The sequence below is a fragment of the Vigna umbellata genome, chromosome 5 (genome assembly GCF_029865625.1).
Source record: "Vigna umbellata cultivar VRB3 chromosome 5, Vumbellata_1.0, whole genome shotgun sequence".
Classification (NCBI taxonomy): domain Eukaryota; kingdom Viridiplantae; phylum Streptophyta; class Magnoliopsida; order Fabales; family Fabaceae; genus Vigna; species Vigna umbellata.
Window position 1 is genome coordinate 541,006 of NC_142169.1, and position 21,554 is coordinate 562,559.

At 40.9% G+C, this 21,554-nt stretch overlaps 1 protein-coding gene across 1 annotated transcript in view; it reads right to left on the reverse strand.

Annotated features, from left to right (window-relative positions):
• LOC148197485 (uncharacterized) overlaps positions 1–20,085 on the reverse strand; it is a 32,968-nt gene extending 12,883 nt beyond the window's left edge. The window contains exons 1-2 of the mRNA XM_088092019.1: positions 18,357–20,085; positions 16,713–18,320 (exon numbers count right to left, since the gene is read on the reverse strand). Of these exons, the coding sequence (XP_087948145.1) occupies positions 16,713–18,320; positions 18,357–20,085 (3,337 nt within the window). The remainder of the gene's footprint in view (positions 1–16,712; positions 18,321–18,356) is intronic.
• Between the last annotated feature and the right edge of the window lie 1,469 nt (positions 20,086–21,554).

The following is a 21,554-nucleotide window of genomic DNA, read 5'->3' on the forward strand; positions in this document are numbered from 1 at the left end:
TTTTCTCATGCCAACATTCAGCCATGTTCACATGTGTCAGATATTACTATCAGCAGGGCACTATTCATCTATTGTGCTATCAGAAACTTATATGTTAATATTGGGCAGGTGATAGCTGATGAGATTAATGTGTGTGCCAATACCTCAAACAACAAAGCACCACTAGGACATCCCTCCTTGATCACTCACCTTTGCAAGATAGCTGGGGTGGACACTTCTGCTCCACCATTTGAAAGACCAAGAAAAGCTATTGATGAGGCTTATTACAGACAGTATTGTGGAGGTGAGGAAGCAGCTCAGCCAGTTCCACCACGCCGTGCTCATAGAGAGAGAGGGCCAGCACAGAGCCAGACATCTGCCGAGACACATGAAGCAGAACCATTCCAGATGAGGGATATGTACATGTCTCTTATAGATGCTCAGTTGCAGTCCATTCACAGAGGGCAGGTGGCCACTGCCGAGATGATTGTGGGGATGTATGATATACCTCCAGCCCACAGGTGGACTATGGATGAATTCCATAATGTGGTAGCTTGGCCAGAGGAACCAGTACATGGAGGAGGAGCTGAAGCAGCTGAAGCTTCAGTTAGAGAGATGGAAGAAGATGAAGCTGATGATGATGATGCATTTGAAGATGATGAAGATGAGGAAGAAGAGGAAGATATAGAGGACAGCTCAGACTGATGAGGAGCTGAGATAGCATTTATTGATAAATGCTATCATATGATTATGCTTTTGTGGTTTAAGTTTTCTGAACTTATTTGTTTTTTTGTTTTTAGATTAGGGTTTTATGTACTCTATTGAACACCTGGTTTGTTATGATGGTTTGCTATTAACTGTGTTTGTTTGATAAGTAATGCTTGATGATGATTAGTGGTTGATTGATGTTGAGATAGATGTGCACATTAAAATGCTTATACAGGTGATTCACAAGCTTTGTGAACAAATGCAGGATATTATGATTGTGATTGTGAAATTAAGCAGGATGTGTATGTCAAATGTGAATGAGCTTATATGTGAGGTTTTGAGCTCCAGAGTTGTTATTGTTGAATGCTATTACTTTGAAAGCATGAATGATTTTGCCCAGGTTTTCTATGATTGAATCAATTGCTTGTTTTGCATCATGTGATCAAGGCCGTTTGTTGGAACCCTTTTTATTGGCCAAATTCATAAAGTTAGCCCACTAAAAGAGAACACTTTGTGTTCTATCCTTTGAACCCTTAGCCTTGAACACACACTGAAACCCTTGATTGAAAATCTTTACCTTGAGTTAAGTAGAAGATCTTGTGTGGTATTGTTAAACGTTCAAGTTTGGGGTTGTTGGGAAAACATGAAAAAGGAAAAGCATTGAGTTAAGAGCTAAAAAAGATAAGAATATGCAAAGAAAAAGAAAAGAAAAGAAAAAGAAGCAAAGCTCAATGCAAATCCAAAGGCAAGTTGGGAAGAATAAGAATAATTGTGTTGTTATGATTCTCTTAACTCAAGGATTTTGTGATCCAGAAAAACCAATTTTCTTGTTAGCCCAGCCACATTATAAGCCATTGAAAAGTCCATGTGATGATGCATGCGTGTGAATGTTTTTGATTGTGGTAAAATGAAAGGCAAAGTTGATTCATGTGACATTGTGATAGTAGAGTGAATGAGTAATTACCTCTTGTACATTTGTGTGTGAGTGAAATACTTTACCTAGTGAGGAAATATTCCATGAACACATGAACATCCATGCTTAATTGATTGATCATTGATGGACAAATTTGTAAGCACCAAAATATGATGTCACAAACTTGTTTCACAATCGGCAAGTATGACCGAATCGTTTCAAGTAATAAACTTGGTAAGACCAAGTATCGTTCTCCCAAAGGACTCACGGCCTAGTTTAGTTATGTGATTTGTTGATTAGCTAAGACTTAAGAACACAATAATTGAAGTTTAATATGCAAAGACGAAAATTAAATATGTATGCATGAATTGATCAATGACAAAGACAAAAGATAAACACTTTCAAGGAAATATATGAATGAATATGTTGTTGGGGGTCAATTTCATCTCATCCACTCTCATATATTTTAGGAATTCAACATTCAAATCATCATTGTTAATGCCACTCTCTAATGTACCATTCTAAATGGCTTCTCCCTAATCAAATAGTTCATACAATTCCTAGCATTCCTAATGATTAGTTCATGAGTGCAGGAGCTTAAAGGCAACCAATATAATATTGTCAGTATAATATTGGGAGAAATTCCCCGGATCTAGATTTCCCCGTACGTGTCCGTATCAACAAAACCAATAATCATGCATTAGAATGAGTTAAACAATGCAAGCATTGAGCAAAGAGGAAAAACCCTAACTAATGATGAAAGAAAGCATATGTCTTAATTCAAAGATGTACTCAACAAATCCATATATGAGAGCTTCAAGAGATTACTTTGATTCCCCAACAAACATACAAGGTTTAGTTCACCATATTCATGGTGAACCTAGATGAATTACAATGAAAGTATGAAAGAATAAACCCAATAAAGGTGAAGAGGTAGCCTGAGCATCCAAGATCCTCCTTCAAAGGGGTGAAAGAGAGAGTGTTTGCCTCGTTTCTGCCAAAGATACCTAACTATAGGACGTGCAAGCCCTTATATACTAATCTAGAGTTACAAAAGATTATAAAAGTCCAAGCCCAAAAAGTGCCGCTCAGCGGTGATTGCGCGTCTTCTTTCTTCCCCTCAGCGGCCATTTTGCCCCTCAGCGGTTCCAACGTCACCTCTTGAGTGCCGCTCAGCGGTAGTTTGCCGCTGAGCGGTGCCTTCGACTTCTCCTTTTTGCACTCTTTCTTGTCTTTTCTAATGTCCTCTCTCTTATTCTTCACTTCTTTCACCAAATTCACCTCAAAATCTGCACAAAAACACTTAAATCAAGCATAAACCTGTCCAGCTCTCTTATTTCTGAAAATATAAACAAAAGGCATGATTTCAAGCTAGTTTCTAAGTCTAAAGGTTGCTTTTAGTATCAACTTTAAGCATGAAAATAACAGTTTTTCAACTGTTATCACAACCCCAAACTTAGAACTTTGCTTGTCCTCAAGCAAACAAAATGTAACTCCATCTCCAACCAATTCATATGATGGTTCACTCATTCAAAATCCTCTTTTCAAGATAAGTAATAACTTCACTCAAACTTATGACCAAGAGTTAATTCAAGATGTGCACATGCTTTAGTGTTCACAAAGTCATTTAAGTTCCAACAAATGCTATTTTTCATGAATGATCAATCAATTAAGCATGGATGTTCATGTGCTTATGGAATCTTTCCTCACTAGGTAAAGTGTTTCACTCAACACACAAGTGTATAAGAGGTAAAGTGTTTCACTCATTCACTCCACTATCACAATGTCACATGAATCAACTTTGCCTTTCATTTTACCACAATCAACAACATTCACAAGCATGCATCATCACAAGGACTTTTCAATGGCTTATAATGTGGCTGGGCTAACAAGAAAATTGGTTTTTCTGGATCACAAAATCCTTGAGTTAAGAGAATCATAACAACACAATTATTCTTATTCATTCCCAACTTTCTTTTGCCTTTTTTTTTTTTTGCATTTGCATTGAGCTTTGCTTCTTTTTCTTTTCTTTGCTTTTTCTTTGCATATTTTTACTTTTAGCTCTTAGCTCAATGCTTTTCCTTTTTCATGTTTCCCCAATAACCCCAAACTTGAACATTTAACAATACCACACAAGATCTTCTACTTAACTCAAGGTAAAGATTTTCAATCAAGGGTGTTCAGTGTATGTTTAAGGCTAAGGGTTCAAAGGATAGAACACAACGTGTTCTCTTTTAGTAGGCTAACTTTATGAATTTGGCCAATAAAATGGGTTTCAACAACACGGCCTTGATCATATGATGCAAAACAAGCAATTGATTCAATCATAGAAAACCTGGGCAAAATCATTCATGCTTTCAAAGTAATAACATTCAACAATAATAACTCTGGAGCTCAAAACCTCACATATAAGCTCATTCACATTTGACATGCACATCCTGCTTAATTTCACAATCACAATCATGATATTATGCATTTGTTCACAAAGCTTGTGAATCACCTGTATAAGCATTTTAATGTGCACATCATCTCAACATCAATCAATCAATAAGCATCATCAAGCATTACTTATCACACAATCACAGTTAATAGCAAACCATCATAACAAACCAGGTGTTCAATAGAGTACATCAAACCCTAATCTAAAAACAAAAACAAATAAGTTCAGAAAACTTAAACCATAAAAGCATAATCATATGATAATTCATCAGTAAATGCTATCTCAGCTCCTCATCAGTCCGAGCTCTCTGTATCTTCCTCTTCCTCTTCATCATCATCTTCATCAAATGCATCCTCCTCCTCAACTTCATCTTCATCCATGTCTCGGGCTGAAGCTTCAGCTGCTTCAGCTCCTCCATGCCATGGTTCTTCTGGCCAAGCTACCACATTATGGAATTCATCCATAATCCACCTGTGTGCTGGAGGGGTATCATACATCCCCACTATCATCTCAGCCGTGGCCACCTGCCCTCTGTGGATGGACTGCAACTGAGCACCTATAAGAGACATATACATGTCCCTCATCTGGAATGGTTCTGCCTCATGAGTATCAGCAGAAGTCCTGCTCTGTGCTGGCCTTCTCTCTCTACGAGCCTGGCGTGGTGGCACTGGCTGGGCTGCCTCCTCACCTCCACAGTACTGTCTGTAATAGGCCTCATCTATAGCTTTTCTTGGCCTCTCAAATGGTGGAACAGAAGTGTCCACCCCAGCTAGCTTGCAAAGGTGAGTGATCAAAGAAGGATGTCCCAGTGGTGCTTTGTTGTTTGAGGTGTTAGCACACACACTAATCTCATCAGCTATCACCTGCCCAATATTAACATTCAAGTTTCTGATAGCACAGTAGATGAAGAGTGCCCTGCTGAGAGTAATATCTGACACATGTGAACATGGCTGAATGTTGGCATGAGAAAAGGCCATCCAATACTTTGCAAGAGGAGTCAAATCTGTCCTCCTAATATTAACCACTGAGCCAGATCTATTCCTTTGGAAGTGTCCTCCAGGTATGCATAATACTTTCTCAACATCCTCAAAGTCAGCACCTTCCTCCATGCTAAGAGCAAACTGGCATTGCTCACCAGCCCACACAGTATCCAGAAAGTTATTGATGGAGTCAGGATCATACCTAATAGCATGGCCTCTAACATAGCCCAAATAATTCTCAGCTGGATAATCACCAATCTTCTTTGCATTGGTGTAGAATTCTTTCACCACAGCTATGTTGGCAGGTGATGGATAAGTGGCTAGCTTCCCCCAATCATTCCCTAACACTTGCTCTCCAAATTGAGGAGCAAAGTTAGGTATCATTCCAACCTTTCTCTCCATTAGAAGTCTCCTGTCCTGAACCACCCTAAAGTGCTTCTCATGTTTCCTAGAGAGGAACCTGCCATTATGGGGCTGCTCTGGTTCCTTTTCCTTTCTCTTGGTTGCCATGGTTTTCAATCTCTTTCCTGAAGAGGATGCCATTCCTGCATTCAAACATAAATCCAAAACCACAGAACATGATGTTAATCATTAGTAAACACAAAACAAAACTCCTTTTGAAGCTAAACCACCGCTGAGGGCCAGAATTTCCCCTCAGCGCCACCAGTGCCACATTCAACACGCAATAAACCAGAAAAAACAAATCTGGCAAAGTGCCGCTCAGCGGTAAATGCCGCTCAGCGGTGATCTGCAGATTTTTGCAAATCTCTTTTTAAAACAGTCCTAACTCCACCCAAATGCAATTTTCAGTTTTCCAGTTCATAATCAAGCAGTTTAATCGGTTCAAACATCAAATATATCATCAAATCATGCATAGAAACTAAAACCCCTAAGTATTCATGCTTTGACAATCACATTCAAATTCAAGAACCCTAGAATGAACAAAATGCATTTTACTTACTTGGGTGGAGATGCTAGATGATATGAGAATGCTTCCAAACTAGAATGCTCTCTTGCAACCCCAAACTTTGATGGCACACTAGTATAAAAGTGAGTGGAAGAGAAATCTTCTAAAGAGGGAAGAGTAGAAAGATGTGGAAAACCTAGGAGAAGAGGTGTGGAAGTGTTTATGCAGAGAAGAACTTGAAAGAGTGTAAAAACGCGCAGCTTAGGGTTTAAAAATACCCCAATGGGCTCGGGTTCCGCTAAGGGGAACTTAAGCCCATCTGCGTTAGTACCGCTCAGCGGCACTTTCGTGATGTGCCCTTCTCCTTCTTTTCTTGACCTACGTGCCTTCCTAGCATACCCCTCATAGGTTCCCTGCAATTCAATGTTAAAAATGCTTATGCAAACCCTAACTAAAATAGACAAACAGAAAACAATCAATCAACTGGGTTGCCTCCCAGGTAGCGCTTGTTTAACGTCACGAGCCTGACCCAAAATCCACCAACACCCATCAGTAGGTGTTTCAAACTTACCAGCACCCATCAGTAGGTGCAAAATCTTCTCACCAACACCCATCAGTAGGTGTTACAAACTTAGTATCCTTCAGTAGATACTTAATCACCTAGCATCCTTCAGTAGATGCTAGATCCAACAAAATAATGTCCAGAATAATGTTCACAAATTATAAATTACAAAACCAAATCAAAAGTTTGTAAATCCACTGGGTTGCCTCCCAGCAAGCGCTTCTTTAACGTCACTAGCTTGACCCTGTTAAAGCTCACGTTCCATCTTCTTTATAGTTGACGTAGTCCTTCCACCAACCTTTCAACTGCTTCCTTTGGACTGTCTTAGATTCTCTAGAATATGGAGACTCTATCTCTATCATCTCCTTCTCTTTAAAGCCTTTAATAACCCACAACTTGTTCTTGAGTCTTACAGGTGTGCCAAGTTGGAGTCTTAATTTTTTCCAGTCTCTAGGAACTTCTTCTCCTTTTCCAATCTCTTCTACCTTGGGTGCCTGAAAATACAAACAATGGTTATCAGAAACCTTAAGATTTTTATTTTTACCTCTAGTTATGGGTGCATCTCGAAATGCAGCTTTATAACTGGCTTCTTCCTCCTTTGCTTGTATCTCATCTTTGAACACATCCACCACCACTCTCTCCTCTCTGTCTTGGAGAACCACTATACCTTCATTCACATCAATGATAGCCCTAGCCGTTTTCATAAACGGCCTTCCAAGTATGAAAGGTATTTTCTCAGTTTCCATCTTCATCACCACAAAGTCTGCCAAGAACTGAAGTTTGCCAACACAAACTACAATGTCTTCTGCAATCCCACATGGCTCCTTTGAAGATCCATCAGCCATTACAAGATTAACCTTTACAGGTTTTATTTCAACATGGCCAATTTGCTCCAATAGAGAATAAGGCATCAAGTTAACACTTGAGCCTAAATCAAGGAGAGCTTTCTTTACCTTTTTCTTCCCTCTAATGCAAGGGATAGAAAAACTGCCTGGATCTGCTGCTTTTGGTGGGAATGATTCTTTCTTAACAGTTATACACTTTTCTTCCTCATCCTCTCTACGTCTTCTTTTTGTAGAGGTTCCTTCATCTGATTTGGTGTAAACTGCTATTTTCTGTAGAATTTGTTCCCAAGGAGCTTCATTATCAACCATTTTGAATAAATCTGTGAAATCCATTGGTTTCTCCTGATTTGTTAGAAAAGGAAAAGTGTCCTTTCTTTCTTTTTCTCTTCTCTCTTCTGTTTCATCTTCTTCCAACTCAATGATCTCTTCATTTACACTCTTGACCACTTTGCACTCTTCTCTGGGGTTAACCTCAGTATTAGCCCCAAAGTTTCTGTTGGGTCTTTCTTCCAATTGCTTGGTGATCTGACCCATCTGAATCTCCAGATTCTTTATAGCAGCTTCAGTGCTCTTTTGAGAAGATTCAGTTTTCTGGATGAATTGTTGAAGAGTTTCTTCCAACTTTGTTGATCTGTCATTAAGCATAGATAATTGTTGCCACAAGGTTGGTTGCTGCTGCTGCTTATTAAACTGATTAGCCTGCCCAGTTTGTCCTTGGCCAATGCTTGGATGTGGTTTCCAACCCTGATTATAATTCCCTTGACGGTATGGAAACTGATTAGCCATGAAGTTAACATCCTCCAAGGCCTCCACTGGAAAAGCACACTGGCCATTTATGTGATCACCTCCACATAGTTCGCACAACTGGGTTTGTATCTGGGTAGCAGACTTCAACTCTTTAGGTAATTGAGCCAAAGTTTTTGTCAGAGTCTCTAGCTGTTGAGTTAGAATTTTATTCTGTGCTAGCAGAGCATCATGCGTTTGTAATTGTAGAACCCCTTTCTGTGGCATAGGAGCTCCTCTTTCATTGTGCAGCTCATTATCACTTGTAGATTTCAGTTGCTTCCTCTGGAGTCTTCCATTTGATATTGCCTCCAGCTGAGGCATCTAGCATCATCTTGGTTTGTGAACCAAGCCCTCCAAGGAAAGTTAGGACTACTTCTTGATCTTCAAAGCCATGCGTGGGAGTTTTACGTAACAAGCATTATCAATCATTCATGAAACAAATAGCATTTATTGGAATTTAAATGACTTTGTGATGGAAGACCATCTAAGATGCACATTGGACCTCTTACTAGAGCCATGGCAAAGAGGATTCAAGAGGAAGAAGGACCACATACTATTTTGCTTCTATGGAAGGTTACTTATAAAAATCCTTCTTCTCTTAACTAAAGCATTTATACTTTGTTTTGTAGGAATTAATAAATCTTGGAGACTATGATTGAGCCATCCAAGAAGATAAATCAATAGATCAAGCAAAAGAGCCAAAAAGAGGTGCTTACGGCATGCACCAACATTTTCCACGTGAAATGGGCTGATGTGGAAGGAAGCACACACCTTGCTTGATGAGCTGGAAAGAGGCATGGACCTTGCTTGATCAAAATAAATCTGAACCATTTGAATTTAGGAGTGAATTAGAATTAGAAATTAGGCTCCTCTTCACCTATAAATAAGAGGGCCTTTTCCTTGTATTGATTCACTTTTGAGCTTAATAATATGCTGCAGAAATTGTTTTCCAGCTTTTGTACTCTTAAGTCACCTTTGAATTACTACTTCTCCTCCTTTCCTCAAGCTTCCTTCCTCTGTATGAAGGCCCTCTGAGCTGTGAGGCTTCACCCATACACCTTTCCTCCATTAAAACACATCAAACACTGCATCATTTCATCCATCCGCTGCACCAATTTTCATTACTGGTTTTCTCTGGTCTGGAACCTCTTCCTACACGTTTCCAGCTGGGAATTGGTTTCCATCAAGTGGTATCATGAGCTTAGGTCATCCACGCACCAAGAGCTAAGCTATTCCTCCATCTTTGCACTCCATTTCTACATTCTGTTGTGATCTCTGTTCCAGCTTTCCAGTTCTGTTTTAAGTACTTTTGTTTCTGTTTTGTGCTTTTTCCAGTTATTAATTTCGTGTTTCCTGTGCATTATTTGTGTTTCCAGTAGTCATACATGTTTGTTACTCATTTTAAACGGTGAATCATTCTTGTTTATGTCTCTTCCAGCTTTAATTTTCAATTCCAGTTATGTTTTAGTCTTGTGCAGTCCATATTTGCAGTTTTAATTCTGTTTCACTTTGGTTTTCTGTTCTGCTGGGTTTCATTTTGGTTTATTTGAGTTTAGAGTGCTGGAAAAGCTTTAAATCAACCAAATAAGGCAATGAGAACATGTTCTAGCCTTCGTGATGGAAGCAAAAGCACTAGAAACTAATTCTGGTTTTCAAATCTGCTCAAGAAATTCAAATCTGGTTTTAAAATTTGAAATCTGTTTCAGCTGATTTTATTTGATTCTGTTGCTTGGTAAAAATTTGTTTGCTGTTATTGGAAGTGGCTAAAGGTGTGTCAGACCATTAAAAGCAAGGAAATGCATCTAGCATAGCTTGGTTGCCTTAAAAACCAGTAGCCTTTGCTGTCCAGTTTGTTTTGTTTTTCTGTTCTAGCTTTTCACCGTGCTACCATTCTTTGCTGTCCAGTTTGAGTTTATTCATACTAAGCACTTTAATCCTAGCTTAGTTCAGTGTAATAACATTCTCTAGAGTCATTGTGTGTGCTGTCCAACCTTATATCCACAAGGTTCTTAAATCTGGTGCTGTTTTGGTGGGAATTTGCTGCATAAATAGGCTATAGCAAGGGTGAATTGTTGAGTCTTGCTATTTCTGTGCATTTACAACATTTGAGCAAGTTTAAATTGTCATTCCAAAGTTGTTTACACTGTTCATTTGGTCATTTTTTAGCCTATATGCAGATTTGCTTTTTAAACCTTAAAATTGCCTTTAAAATGGAAGTGCACCAGTGAATTCACATTGCAATCTGTTTTCTAGCTGTTTCAATGTTTAAACATCTTTAAAATGATGATACAAAGTTGTTTGATGCATCAATTGAACTGCTAAATCACTTCCAATCAATTTTGGGTTTAAAACCACCATTTCAAGCCATTTTTTCTGGTGCAGAAATCATTTTCCAGCAACTGTTTTGGTCATTCTTGTTCAAATTCATTTCTGGATTGTAGTAAGAGCTGGTTCATTACTTTAAACTGAAATTAAATGATCAAAATAAGTCAGAGCAAGTGTTAAAAAGCCTGTTGAATCGTGCAATCCAGGTTTTGGCAGTTAAAAACCCCAAAACACCAAATCTGGTTTTCATTGGGGCATTTTAACAAACACTTTGGTAAAATATCAAACAGTTTGGTCTAGATGAGTTTGTGATCTGCTATTTCTGTTTTTGTTGCTTTCTTAATCTGTTCTAGTACCATTATTAGGTTCCTTTTGAGTGCTTTCTGTTATTCCATCCCTGTTTCCATTTGATTTCCCATTCTTGGCTTCCAAATTGTCAAACATTCAAAACAAAATCTGGTTTGAAATTCTGGTGCAGTTTGCTAATTCTGTTTGGTGTGTTTGACTGGAATCTTGAGGTGATGTGGTGATGAGAGGGTCGCACCTCCCAACAAAAGTTGTGCATAAACGAATGCAGTATAGACTAGGAAGTGACTCCTAGGTCGTCTCTCAAGGACCAAATTTGGTTCAGTTTCGGATCAAACACGTAGAGGGGGGGTTTGTGAAAAGTTTGTGAATGCAATTAGACTAAATCTAAACTTTAAAATCATACACAACCTAATATGACTAGAAACATTAAAATGAAAATTGCTTTGAACAAATTAAACATGCAACAAACCGAAAGGTATCAAACTGACAATTCCATAAACGCAAGTAGGCGCCAACTCATACGCACATAATTCAGCAAAAAAAAAAAAATTTGCGGAAGTTGGTAATTGGAATGCACCAAAAGTCAATCACGCTTCAATTGGGATGTATGCTAAGAAAAAGAGGATCCACTTCCGTGCACCCTTCTACTTCAAAGCAATTGAATAAAAATTCCCTTTCTCAAGCTTACCACCGTACACCTACCACATCTAATCACTTCTTCAATCTCAAGCAAAAAAAACAATTCTCTTTTCTTCCAACCGTGAATCATTCTCCAACTCCACGTGCTCCCTTCTTGTAAAATGAATTCTTTCTTCTTTCCCAGGTGGCAGCTGGACTCGCTTCCCACAATTCCCTAAGCCAAAAATAAGTGCTCTCCTTCCAATTTAATCACCGCTTGCAGCATCCCATTCCAGCCCCCGTTCCATTTCTCTAAATAAAATAAGGACACCATCCTGGAGCATTCTCTCCCTCTCGGTTGCAGCTGTGGCACATCAATCTTCCACCACCTAACCGTGCACACCATACTCCCATTACCTCTTCATTTAGCACCGCTCCATGCTTCCAGCCGTGCATCAAACTTCAACACGTTCCAGCACAACATGCGGACACCATTGCCCTGCATCCATTCAACACCGCTTCATTCTCCTTCTCCCGTGCGCTACCTTTCTTTCCCTCTCGGTGGCTGCTCCAATACATCACCTTGCTGCACTCCAAAAGCAAGTGAAACAGCTGTGTGCTTCCTAATTAAATCCTCATTCTTCCAGCTACCATTCCCGTACGCTCCCTGCTTCCAACTCCTTTACCATTTCCTCCACCAAATGAAATCACCATTCCAGCTCCACATTATGCAAACCGAGAAAGGAAGGGGGCGTCTGGAATGAAAAAAAACGAGAGCCTTCCCAGGAACCTAGTGAATTCCCGTGAGCTGCTTCTATGCTTCCAGCTCACCGTGTGCGTACAGCTGCTGGACGAACGTGAGGACCAAAACTTCTTTTCAAAATGAAATAACAACCTAATTTAGAGAATATGAAGATGGAATTTTAATTCAAGCTTGCAAAAGAAAAACGAGACCGGACACCATCCATGATTGAAAGCAAAATAAATTCACGCTGGAATCAAAATCACCCGAAAACTGAGACCGAGAGTAGAGAAAATCAAAACAGTGCCAAAACAAAGTGTCCAAAAAGTGGTCCGGTCAAGTGGCGGCTAGGGCGCCTCTAAGGACGTGTGTCCTCCTTTTAATAGGGATGGGGTCCACACACTAAAACCCTAGGGTCCAAGTCATTAATTTCTAATTTTGGGTCTAATCTAATTTACCAAAAATTGACCCAAAATATAAGAGTTGATACAGAAATTTTAAACTACTGAATTACAATTTAATTAATTCAAAAATGTCTGTCTGGAGAATCTTGAATTTATTTGACATTCTTCCTGATGTCCCAAAATGTATTTCCGAAATTTTCCTGCATTTCAAAATTGCACTTAATCAGCTTAGAAAATCCAAATTAGCACAATTACAAATTTCCGACCAAATTAAGCGGAATTCGGAAAACTGGGAAATAACAAACAATTAAACACAATTCCCTGGTTTATTTAAGTGCAATAAACTAAATATAATTCAAGAAATAACGACTCATCAAAATAGACCACACTTAGTCTTTTGCACTCCTGGGCAAAACTAAAACGAAAACCAGGGAACTACTCAAACATCAGGGAGTTGACACAGACTCGACAGACAGACAACAAAGACTCCAAAACAGAAACACAGTTGCACAATTCTCACAAAATTCTGGACGGTAAAAGGTATAGGCAGAATCCCACACAGAGTCAATGAAAGCAAATACTCAAAGAATCATCCAAACAGTTCAGTACAAGGAAAACAGCCAATCAGTTCAAAAGATGAATCAAAAGCAACAGAGCCTCACAGATGCACACAATCAGTGTTTCTCTCAAGTGTTTAAGGTAAATCAATGTCACTCAATGCACTCAAGAAAGCAAACAACAACAGACTTGGCAAGCCTCTAATATCAACACTCAAACACATATGCATGTTCAAATCAAAAGGTCTTTTCATGGTTGTAATGGGGCCAAGGACAAGGGAGGATATATCTGGATAAGAAGCTACAAACCATAAGGAACAGAGGAGCAATGGGGAACAAGTGTAAACACATTCAAACACACCCACAACCTCTAATTCCATCCTCTTCTTGACTCCATTATTCACAATTATTCACATTTTTTTTTTCACTATTTTTCTGCTTTCTTTTTTTTCCATCCTGTCTCTTTTCTTTTCTCTCTTTTCAAAACAAAACTGTAAAAGACAAGATACACATATATTTACCAAAGCAAAACAAGAAGAGGAACCAACTAGCCAACTCATCAGAAACCCCCAAGAGACCACACTTGTTCCCAAAACACTTCCAAAGCTCCAAAATTCCCTAAGGTTAAGGTAATCATGGTTTTTCACTTAGGGCCAGTGTATGAGCTTCAAAACAAAGAAATGAGGAAAGTATAGGCTCAAAAAGGGTTTTCAAAGAATCAGAGCAGGGTAAGCTTATTCGGCTAGAGAGGCTAAAAAACAAAACTGCCTTTATCACTTCCAAACATGCATACCAATCAAGAGTTATCAACAAGAGTCAAGCCAAGGCATATGCGCAAGCAATCAAGAGACATATCACACACAAGAAAGAACATAAAGTGGCTCAAATCTCACACAGGGTAATTCTGTCACAATCAATTCAACTCTCAAAAATCATGATTATCTTCCAAGCAAAGAAAAGCAAGGAATCCAAAATCTCAGAGTATCAATGAAGTGAAGGAAAACTGACAACCTAACCACAATCCAGAATTTACGAAAAGTATGCAAAACTGTACACAAGACACAACAAACTACATAAAAACCGAAACATGAACAAAGAAACAACCTCCCCGAATAGACCACACTTAAACGACACAATGTCCTCAGTGTGTCACAATCAGTAGATCAAACAATCAGAACAATCATCAGATATCGACAAAGTGCAATAAAAGTGAGGAGGGAAGGAGAAAAGAAACTCCCTGAGTCAGATGGGAGGATAGGTGGGGTGGACCAAAGATGTCTCCTCCACCACTACATCCACTAAAGAAGGGTTGCTGAGGAAAGGCTTCAGTCTATGCCCGTTCACCTTGAAGCTTTTAGCTGTAGATGGACCTTGGATCTCTACTGCACCATAAGGATAAACATTAGTCACAACAAAAGGTCCAGTCCATTTTGATCTCAACTTACCACCCATGAGGCCGAGTCTAGAGTTATATAACAAAACCTGTTGGCCCACCTCGAAGTCCTTTCTAACAATAGAACTATCATGGAACTTCTTTGTCCTTTCCTTGTAGAACTTCGAGTTCTCATATGCCTCCAATCGGATCTCATCCAATTCATTCAGTTGCAACTTTCTTTCCTCTCCAGCTTGGTCCATGGAGAAGTTGCAAATCTTCACAGCCCAATATGCCCGATGCTCAATCTCGACTGGTAGGTGACATGCTTTTCCGAAGACAACCCGGTAAGGAGACATCCCTATCGGTGCTTTGTAAGCTGTCCTGTGAGCCCAAAGAGCATCGTCCAACCTATTGCTCCAATCTTTCCTGTTGGGCTGGACAATCTTCTCCAAAATCCTCTTAATCTCCCTGTTGGAGATCTCAGCTTGCCCATTTGTTTGGGGGTGGTAAGGTGTAGAAACTCTGTGCGTCACCCCATATTTCTTGAGCAAGGCTTGCATGGATCTGTTGCAAAAATGGGTTCCTTGATCACTAACAATTGCTCTAGGCACTCCAAACCTGCAAAAGAGGTGAGATCTAACAAAATCTACAACAACCCGAGCATCATTAGTCCTGGTGGCTCTAGCTTCCACCCATTTTGAAACATAATCCACAGCAAGGAGAATATAACAGAAACCAAAAGAAACAGGAAAAGGACCCATGAAATCTATACCCCATACATCAAACACCTCACAGAACAACATAGGTTGTTGAGGCATCTCTTGTCTCTGTGAAATTGATCCTCCTGCTCTTTGACAAGGCTCACAGGTGCTGCAGATCTTCTCCGCATCTTTGAAGATGGAAGGCCAATAAAAACCACAGTCCAGCACCCTGCGAGCTGTTCTCTGTATTCCCAGATGACCACCAGGTGAGGAGGCATGACAAAACTGCAGGACCGAGTCAATCTCATGGTCTGGAATGCATCTCCTAGTAACCTGGTCACTGCACAACTTCCACAGATATGGGTCATCCCAAACATAATACTTAGCATCACTCTTAATTTTAGCAATCTGAGCACGTGATGCTAAGGGAGGAAAAACGGAAGCAACCAAATAATTTACAATGTGTGCAAACCAAGGAGTGGGGTGAGAGTAAGAAATCATCAACAAACTCTCGTCAGGAAAGGTATCCTGTATGGGCAACACATCAGCTTCATCATCAGCTTTTTCAATCCGGCTTAGGTGGTCTGCAACCAAATTTCGTGCTCCACTCCGGTCTTCAATTTGCAAGTCAAACTCTTGGAGCAGTAGCATCCACCTGATCAATCTAGGCTTTGACTCCGCCTTTTTCAACAGAAACTTTAGAGCTGCATGGTCAGTATACACAATAACAGGTGATCCAAGCAAATATGACCTAAACTTATCAAGGGCAAAAACAATTGCCAACAACTCTTTTTCAGTGGTGGTATAATTTGCCTGGGCAACATCCAAAGTGCGTGAAGCATAGTAGATCACTCTCGGCAGCTTGTCAATTTTCTGTGTCAAGACAGCCCCTAATTAGACGCATCACACATGAGCTCAAATGGGGCTGTCCAATCCGGTGCCTGAATGATAGGGGCGGTGGTCAAAGCTTCCTTCAGGCAATCAAACGCCTGCTTGCATCTGTCATCAAAAGAGAAGTCAATATCTTTCTGCAGCAGTCTGGACAAAGGAAGCGCCTTCTTGCTGAAATCTTTGATGAAGCGCCTGTAAAAACCTGCATGTCCAAGAAAAGATCGCACCTCTCGCACGCAAGAGGGGTAAGGCAACTGCGAAATCACAGATATCTTAGCAGGGTCTACCTCTATTCCCTTTTCAGAAATGATATGCCCTAGAACCAAACCTTGTCCAACCATGAAGTGACATTTCTCAAAATTGAGAACAAGGTTTGTTTCTATGCATCTTTTCAAAACTTTTTCCAGACTGTCTAAACATGCATCAAAGGAGGATCCGTACACAGTAAAATCATCCATAAACACCTCTATGCAATTCTCAAGAAAGTCGCTAAAAATGCTAAGCATGCACCGCTGGAAGGTACCAGGGGCATTGCATAGACCAAAGGGCATCCTCCTATAGGCAAAAGTGCCAAAGGGACAGGTGAATGTGGTTTTTTCTTGATCCTCAGGAGCAATATTTATTTGAAAGTAACCAGAAAAACCATCAAGAAAACAATAATGAGATTTACCTGCCAGGCGCTCCAGCATCTGATCAATGAATGGCAGGGGGAAATGATCTTTCCTGGTTGCTTGGTTGAGCCTCCTATAGTCAATGCAGACTCTCCAACTGTTCTGCACTCTAGTTGGGATAAGCTCATCCCTCTCATTCTTCACCACAGTGAGGCCAGTTTTCTTGGGCACAACATGGATGGGGCTAACCCACTGATTGTCTGAAATAGGGTAGATGATCCCAGCTTGCAAAAGCTTTGTCACCTCCTTCTTGATGACGTCCATGATCACGGGGTTTTTCCTTCTTTGTGGCTGTCTCACTGGCCTTGCCCCATCTTCCAAAAGAATTCTATGCATGCATGTGGATGGGCTAATACCAGGTATGTCAGCCAAACTCCAACCAATGGCCTTCTTGTGCTTCCTCAACACACCAAGCAACTTCTCCTCTTGAACAGAATCAAGGGAGGTGGAAATGATCACCGGTTTCTTCTCATCATCCTCCAAGTACACGTACTTGAGGTTATCTGGGAGCTGTTTCAACTCAAGAGTAGGTGCCTGCAAGTCAGATTCAGTTGTACTTCCTACAAAGTGGTTAGTGCATTCTGACTCCAAAGAATTCACAGGTAAAGGCGGAACACCTATCTCATCAAGCTCCAAATCCATATCCATGACAATTACATTATCAACATCATCCATATCAGAAACATCATCAACATCATGGATATCCAAATTCTCTTCAAAATCAACATCATTCTCAAATTCAGATTCAATGCATGTATGTAGAGAAGATAGAAAAGAATGCTCTTTCTTATGCAAAGAATCAAAATCATCAACAACATATTTATCAATAATGTCATCCAATGCATCGATCCTAAACAGAGAATGGTCCTCAGCTGGAAATTTCATTGCATCAAGGATATTAAAATGAACAACAATATCAGCAAATTCCATAGACAAAGTTCCAGCATACACATCAATCTTAGTTCGGGCAGTTTTCAAGAATGGCCTGCCTAAGATAATGGGAGCGGATCCATGAGAGAATCCCTCCTCCATTTCCAAAACATAAAAGTCAGCAGGAAAAATCAATTCACCAACCCTAACCAAGACATCCTCTATGAAACCTGCTGGGTGGGTAACACTCCTATTGGCCAATTGAATGACCACACCCGTGGTTTGCAAAGGACCAAGAGACAAAGATGCATATATAGACAGAGGCATGACATTAACAGAAGCACCCAAATCAAGCATGGCATTTTCAAATTTATTGTTTCCAATCACACAAGGAATGCAAAATATACCTGGGTCCTTGCACTTTTCAGGGATGTGCGGGACCGACTTACCAATGAGCGCAGATACATTCCTTCCCATGCTTATCCTCTCATTTCCCTTCATCTTCCTCTTGTGTGTGCACAGCTCCTTCAAGAATTTGGCATACTTCGGTATCTGCTTGATGGCATCAAGTAGAGGTATGTTCACCTCTACCTTCCTGAAGGTCTCCAGAATTTCCTTATCCACATCCTCCATCTTTTTGCTAGGAAGTGCCCGTGAAGGGAATGGTAGAGGGATAGGTCGGTCAACCAATGGAGAAGGTGCGGCAGCGGTGGTGGTGGAAGAGGGAGAAGATCCACCTGAAGAAGAACCACCGGCTGGAGAAGAAGATTCACCCACCTCAAATGCCTTGCTCGAACCGTCATGGTCGTTCTTTCTAGGACAAGTAGCAGGCATGGGTGTAGGTGTAGAAGCGGGCTCTGAAGGCACAAAAATCTGCTTCCCTGATCTAAGAGTTATGGCACTCACATTCCTTGGGTTCTGCACAGTCTGGGATGGTAACTTATCCGAATTCTGAGACTGCGCTTGGTTTATCTGAGTAGCCATCTGACCCATCTGGTTAGTGAGACTCTGTATGGAAGCTCTAGTCTCCTGCTGAAATTGCATGTTATCTTTCTGAAACTGCAGGTTTTGCATAGTCATCTGTCTCACTAACTCTTCCAATGAAGGTTCAGACGAAGTGGAAGGGTGGGCAGCTGGTTGGGCAGGTGCCTCTTGCTGTTGCTGTTGTTGTTGCCTCTGGTGTTGTTGCATAGGTGGAGGCACATATCTGTTAGGAGCTCCAGCATTCTGGAAAGGTGGTGCCTGCTGTTGATGCTGTGGCGCATTGTTCCATCTCAGATTGGGGTGATTCCTCCACCCTGGGTTGTACCTGTTGCTGGATAAGTCATGATTTTGCTGTTGTTGCTGCCTATTGTTGTAGATGTTCGTAGCATAAGCCTGAGGCGCATCAGAGGCAGCAGATTGCTGCAAAGAAGGACAAGCATCTGTATAGTGGTCACTGGAAGGACAAATGGCACATAGTCGTGCAACAGATGCAGATGGAGCTGCAGATTTCTGGTTGGTAGTCAACTGTGTCACCAACTTCGTAAGAGAGTCAATCTTTCCTTCCAACTTGCTTTCAACAGCTGATAAAGACTGGGCAACAACATCATGTACGCCCCTCACCACAATGGCATCATTCCTGGTGCTAAACTGCTGGGAGTTGGAGGCCATCTTCTCAATCAATTGCCTAGCCTCAGCAGGTGTGGTGTCTCCAAGAGCTCCACCACTGGCAGCATCAATCATACCACGGTCCATGTTGTTCAAACCCTCATAGAAATACTGGACAAGGAGATGCTCAGGTATCTGATGGTGGGGACAACTAGCACAAAGTGTCTTGAATCTCTCCCAATACTCATATAAGTTCTCTCCACCAAGCTGCCTAATCCCAGTTATGTCTTTTCTGATAGCTGTGGTCCGGGCTGCTGGAAAAAATTTATCTAAGAACAGCCTCTTCAGATCATCCCAGCTAGTGACGGATCTAGGCGCCAAACCATACAACCAATCCTTAGCAACATTTTCCAATGAATGAGGGAATGCCTTTAAGAAGATGTGCTCTTCAGGAACATCATGTGGTTTCATACTAGAACAGACAATGTGGAATTCCTTCAAATGCTTATGAGGACTCTCACCTGCAAGACCATGAAACTTGGGCAACAAATGGATCAGTCCAGTCTTGAGAACACATGGAACGTCCTCATCAGGATATTGGATGCACAAGCTTTCGATATCGAAATCAGGTGCAGCCATCTCCCTAAAAGTCCTCTCGCGAGGTGGAGGTTGTGCCATATTGTTCTCAGTGTGAAAAACAACAGAATCAGAATCAGAGTCACGTGCAGATGCAACAGATGCAGTAGATGCAGTATGCACAAAATACTCAGTAGTGGGATGCACAGTATCCAATGGAACAGACTCAAAAACAGACTCTAAAGATAAATTCCTAGAATGCCTAGCTAACCTATGAAAAGTTCTATCAATCTCAGGATCAAAGGGTGGTATAGGCCCAGGATTTCCCCTAGTCATGCACTAAGTCAGAACACCCTAAAATCATGAAACGATATCACAAAAATTTTGAACACACAAAACAACCTAAACAAACAAATCACACACACTCAAACATACAAGACAAAACACAACACACCAACAACACATTATCAACACAAAAGACACTAACACAACAAAACACCTAAGCCTGAACCGTTGGTCCCCGGCAGCGGCGCCATTTTGATGAGAGGGTCGCACCTCCCAACAAAAGTTGTGCATAAACGAATGCAGTATAGACTAGGAAGTGACTCCTAGGTCGTCTCTCAAGGACCAAATTTGGTTCAGTTTCGGATCAAACACGTAGAGGGGGGGTTTGTGAAAAGTTTGTGAATGCAATTAGACTAAATCTAAACTTTAAAATCATACACAACCTAATATGACTAGAAACATTAAAATGAAAATTGCTTAGAACAAATTAAACATGCAACAAACCGAAAGGTATCAAACTGACAATTCCATAAACGCAAGTAGGCGCCAACTCATACGCACATAATTCAGCAAAAAAAAAAAAAATTTGCGGAAGTTGGTAATTGGAATGCACCAAAAGTCAATCACGCTTCAATTGGGATGTATGCTAAGAAAAAGAGGATCCACTTCCGTGCACCCTTCTACTTCAAAGCAATTGAATAAAAATTCCCTTTCTCAAGCTTACCACCGTACACCTACCACATCTAATCACTTCTTCAATCTCAAGCAAAAAAAACAATTCTCTTTTCTTCCAACCGTGAATCATTCTCCAACTCCACGTGCTCCCTTCTTGTAAAATGAATTCTTTCTTCTTTCCCAGGTGGCAGCTTGACTCGCTTCCCACAATTCCCTAAGCCAAAAATAAGTGCTCTCCTTCCAATTTAATCACCGCTTGCAGCATCCCATTCCAGCCCCCGTTCCATTTCTCTAAATAAAATAAGGACACCATCCTGGAGCATTCTCTCCCTCTCGGTTGCAGCTGTGGCACATCAATCTTCCACCACCTAACCGTGCACACCATACTCCCATTACCTCTTCATTTAGCACCGCTCCATGCTTCCAGCCGTGCATCAAACTTCAACACGTTCCAGCACAACATGCGGACACCATTGCCCTGCATCCATTCAACACCGCTTCATTCTCCTTCTCCCGTGCGCTACCTTTCTTTCCCTCTCGGTGGCTGCTCCAATACATCACCTTGCTGCACTCCAAAAGCAAGTGAAACAGCTTGTGTGCTTCCTAATTAAATCCTCATTCTTCCAGCTACCATTCCCGTACGCTCCCTGCTTCCAACTCCTTTACCATTTCCTCCACCAAATGAAATCACCATTCCAGCTCCACATTATGCAAACCGAGAAAGGAAGGGGGCGTCTGGAATGAAAAAAAACGAGAGCCTTCCCAGGAACCTAGTGAATTCCCGTGAGCTGCTTCTATGCTTCCAGCTCACCGTGTGCGTACAGCTGCTGGACGAACGTGAGGAC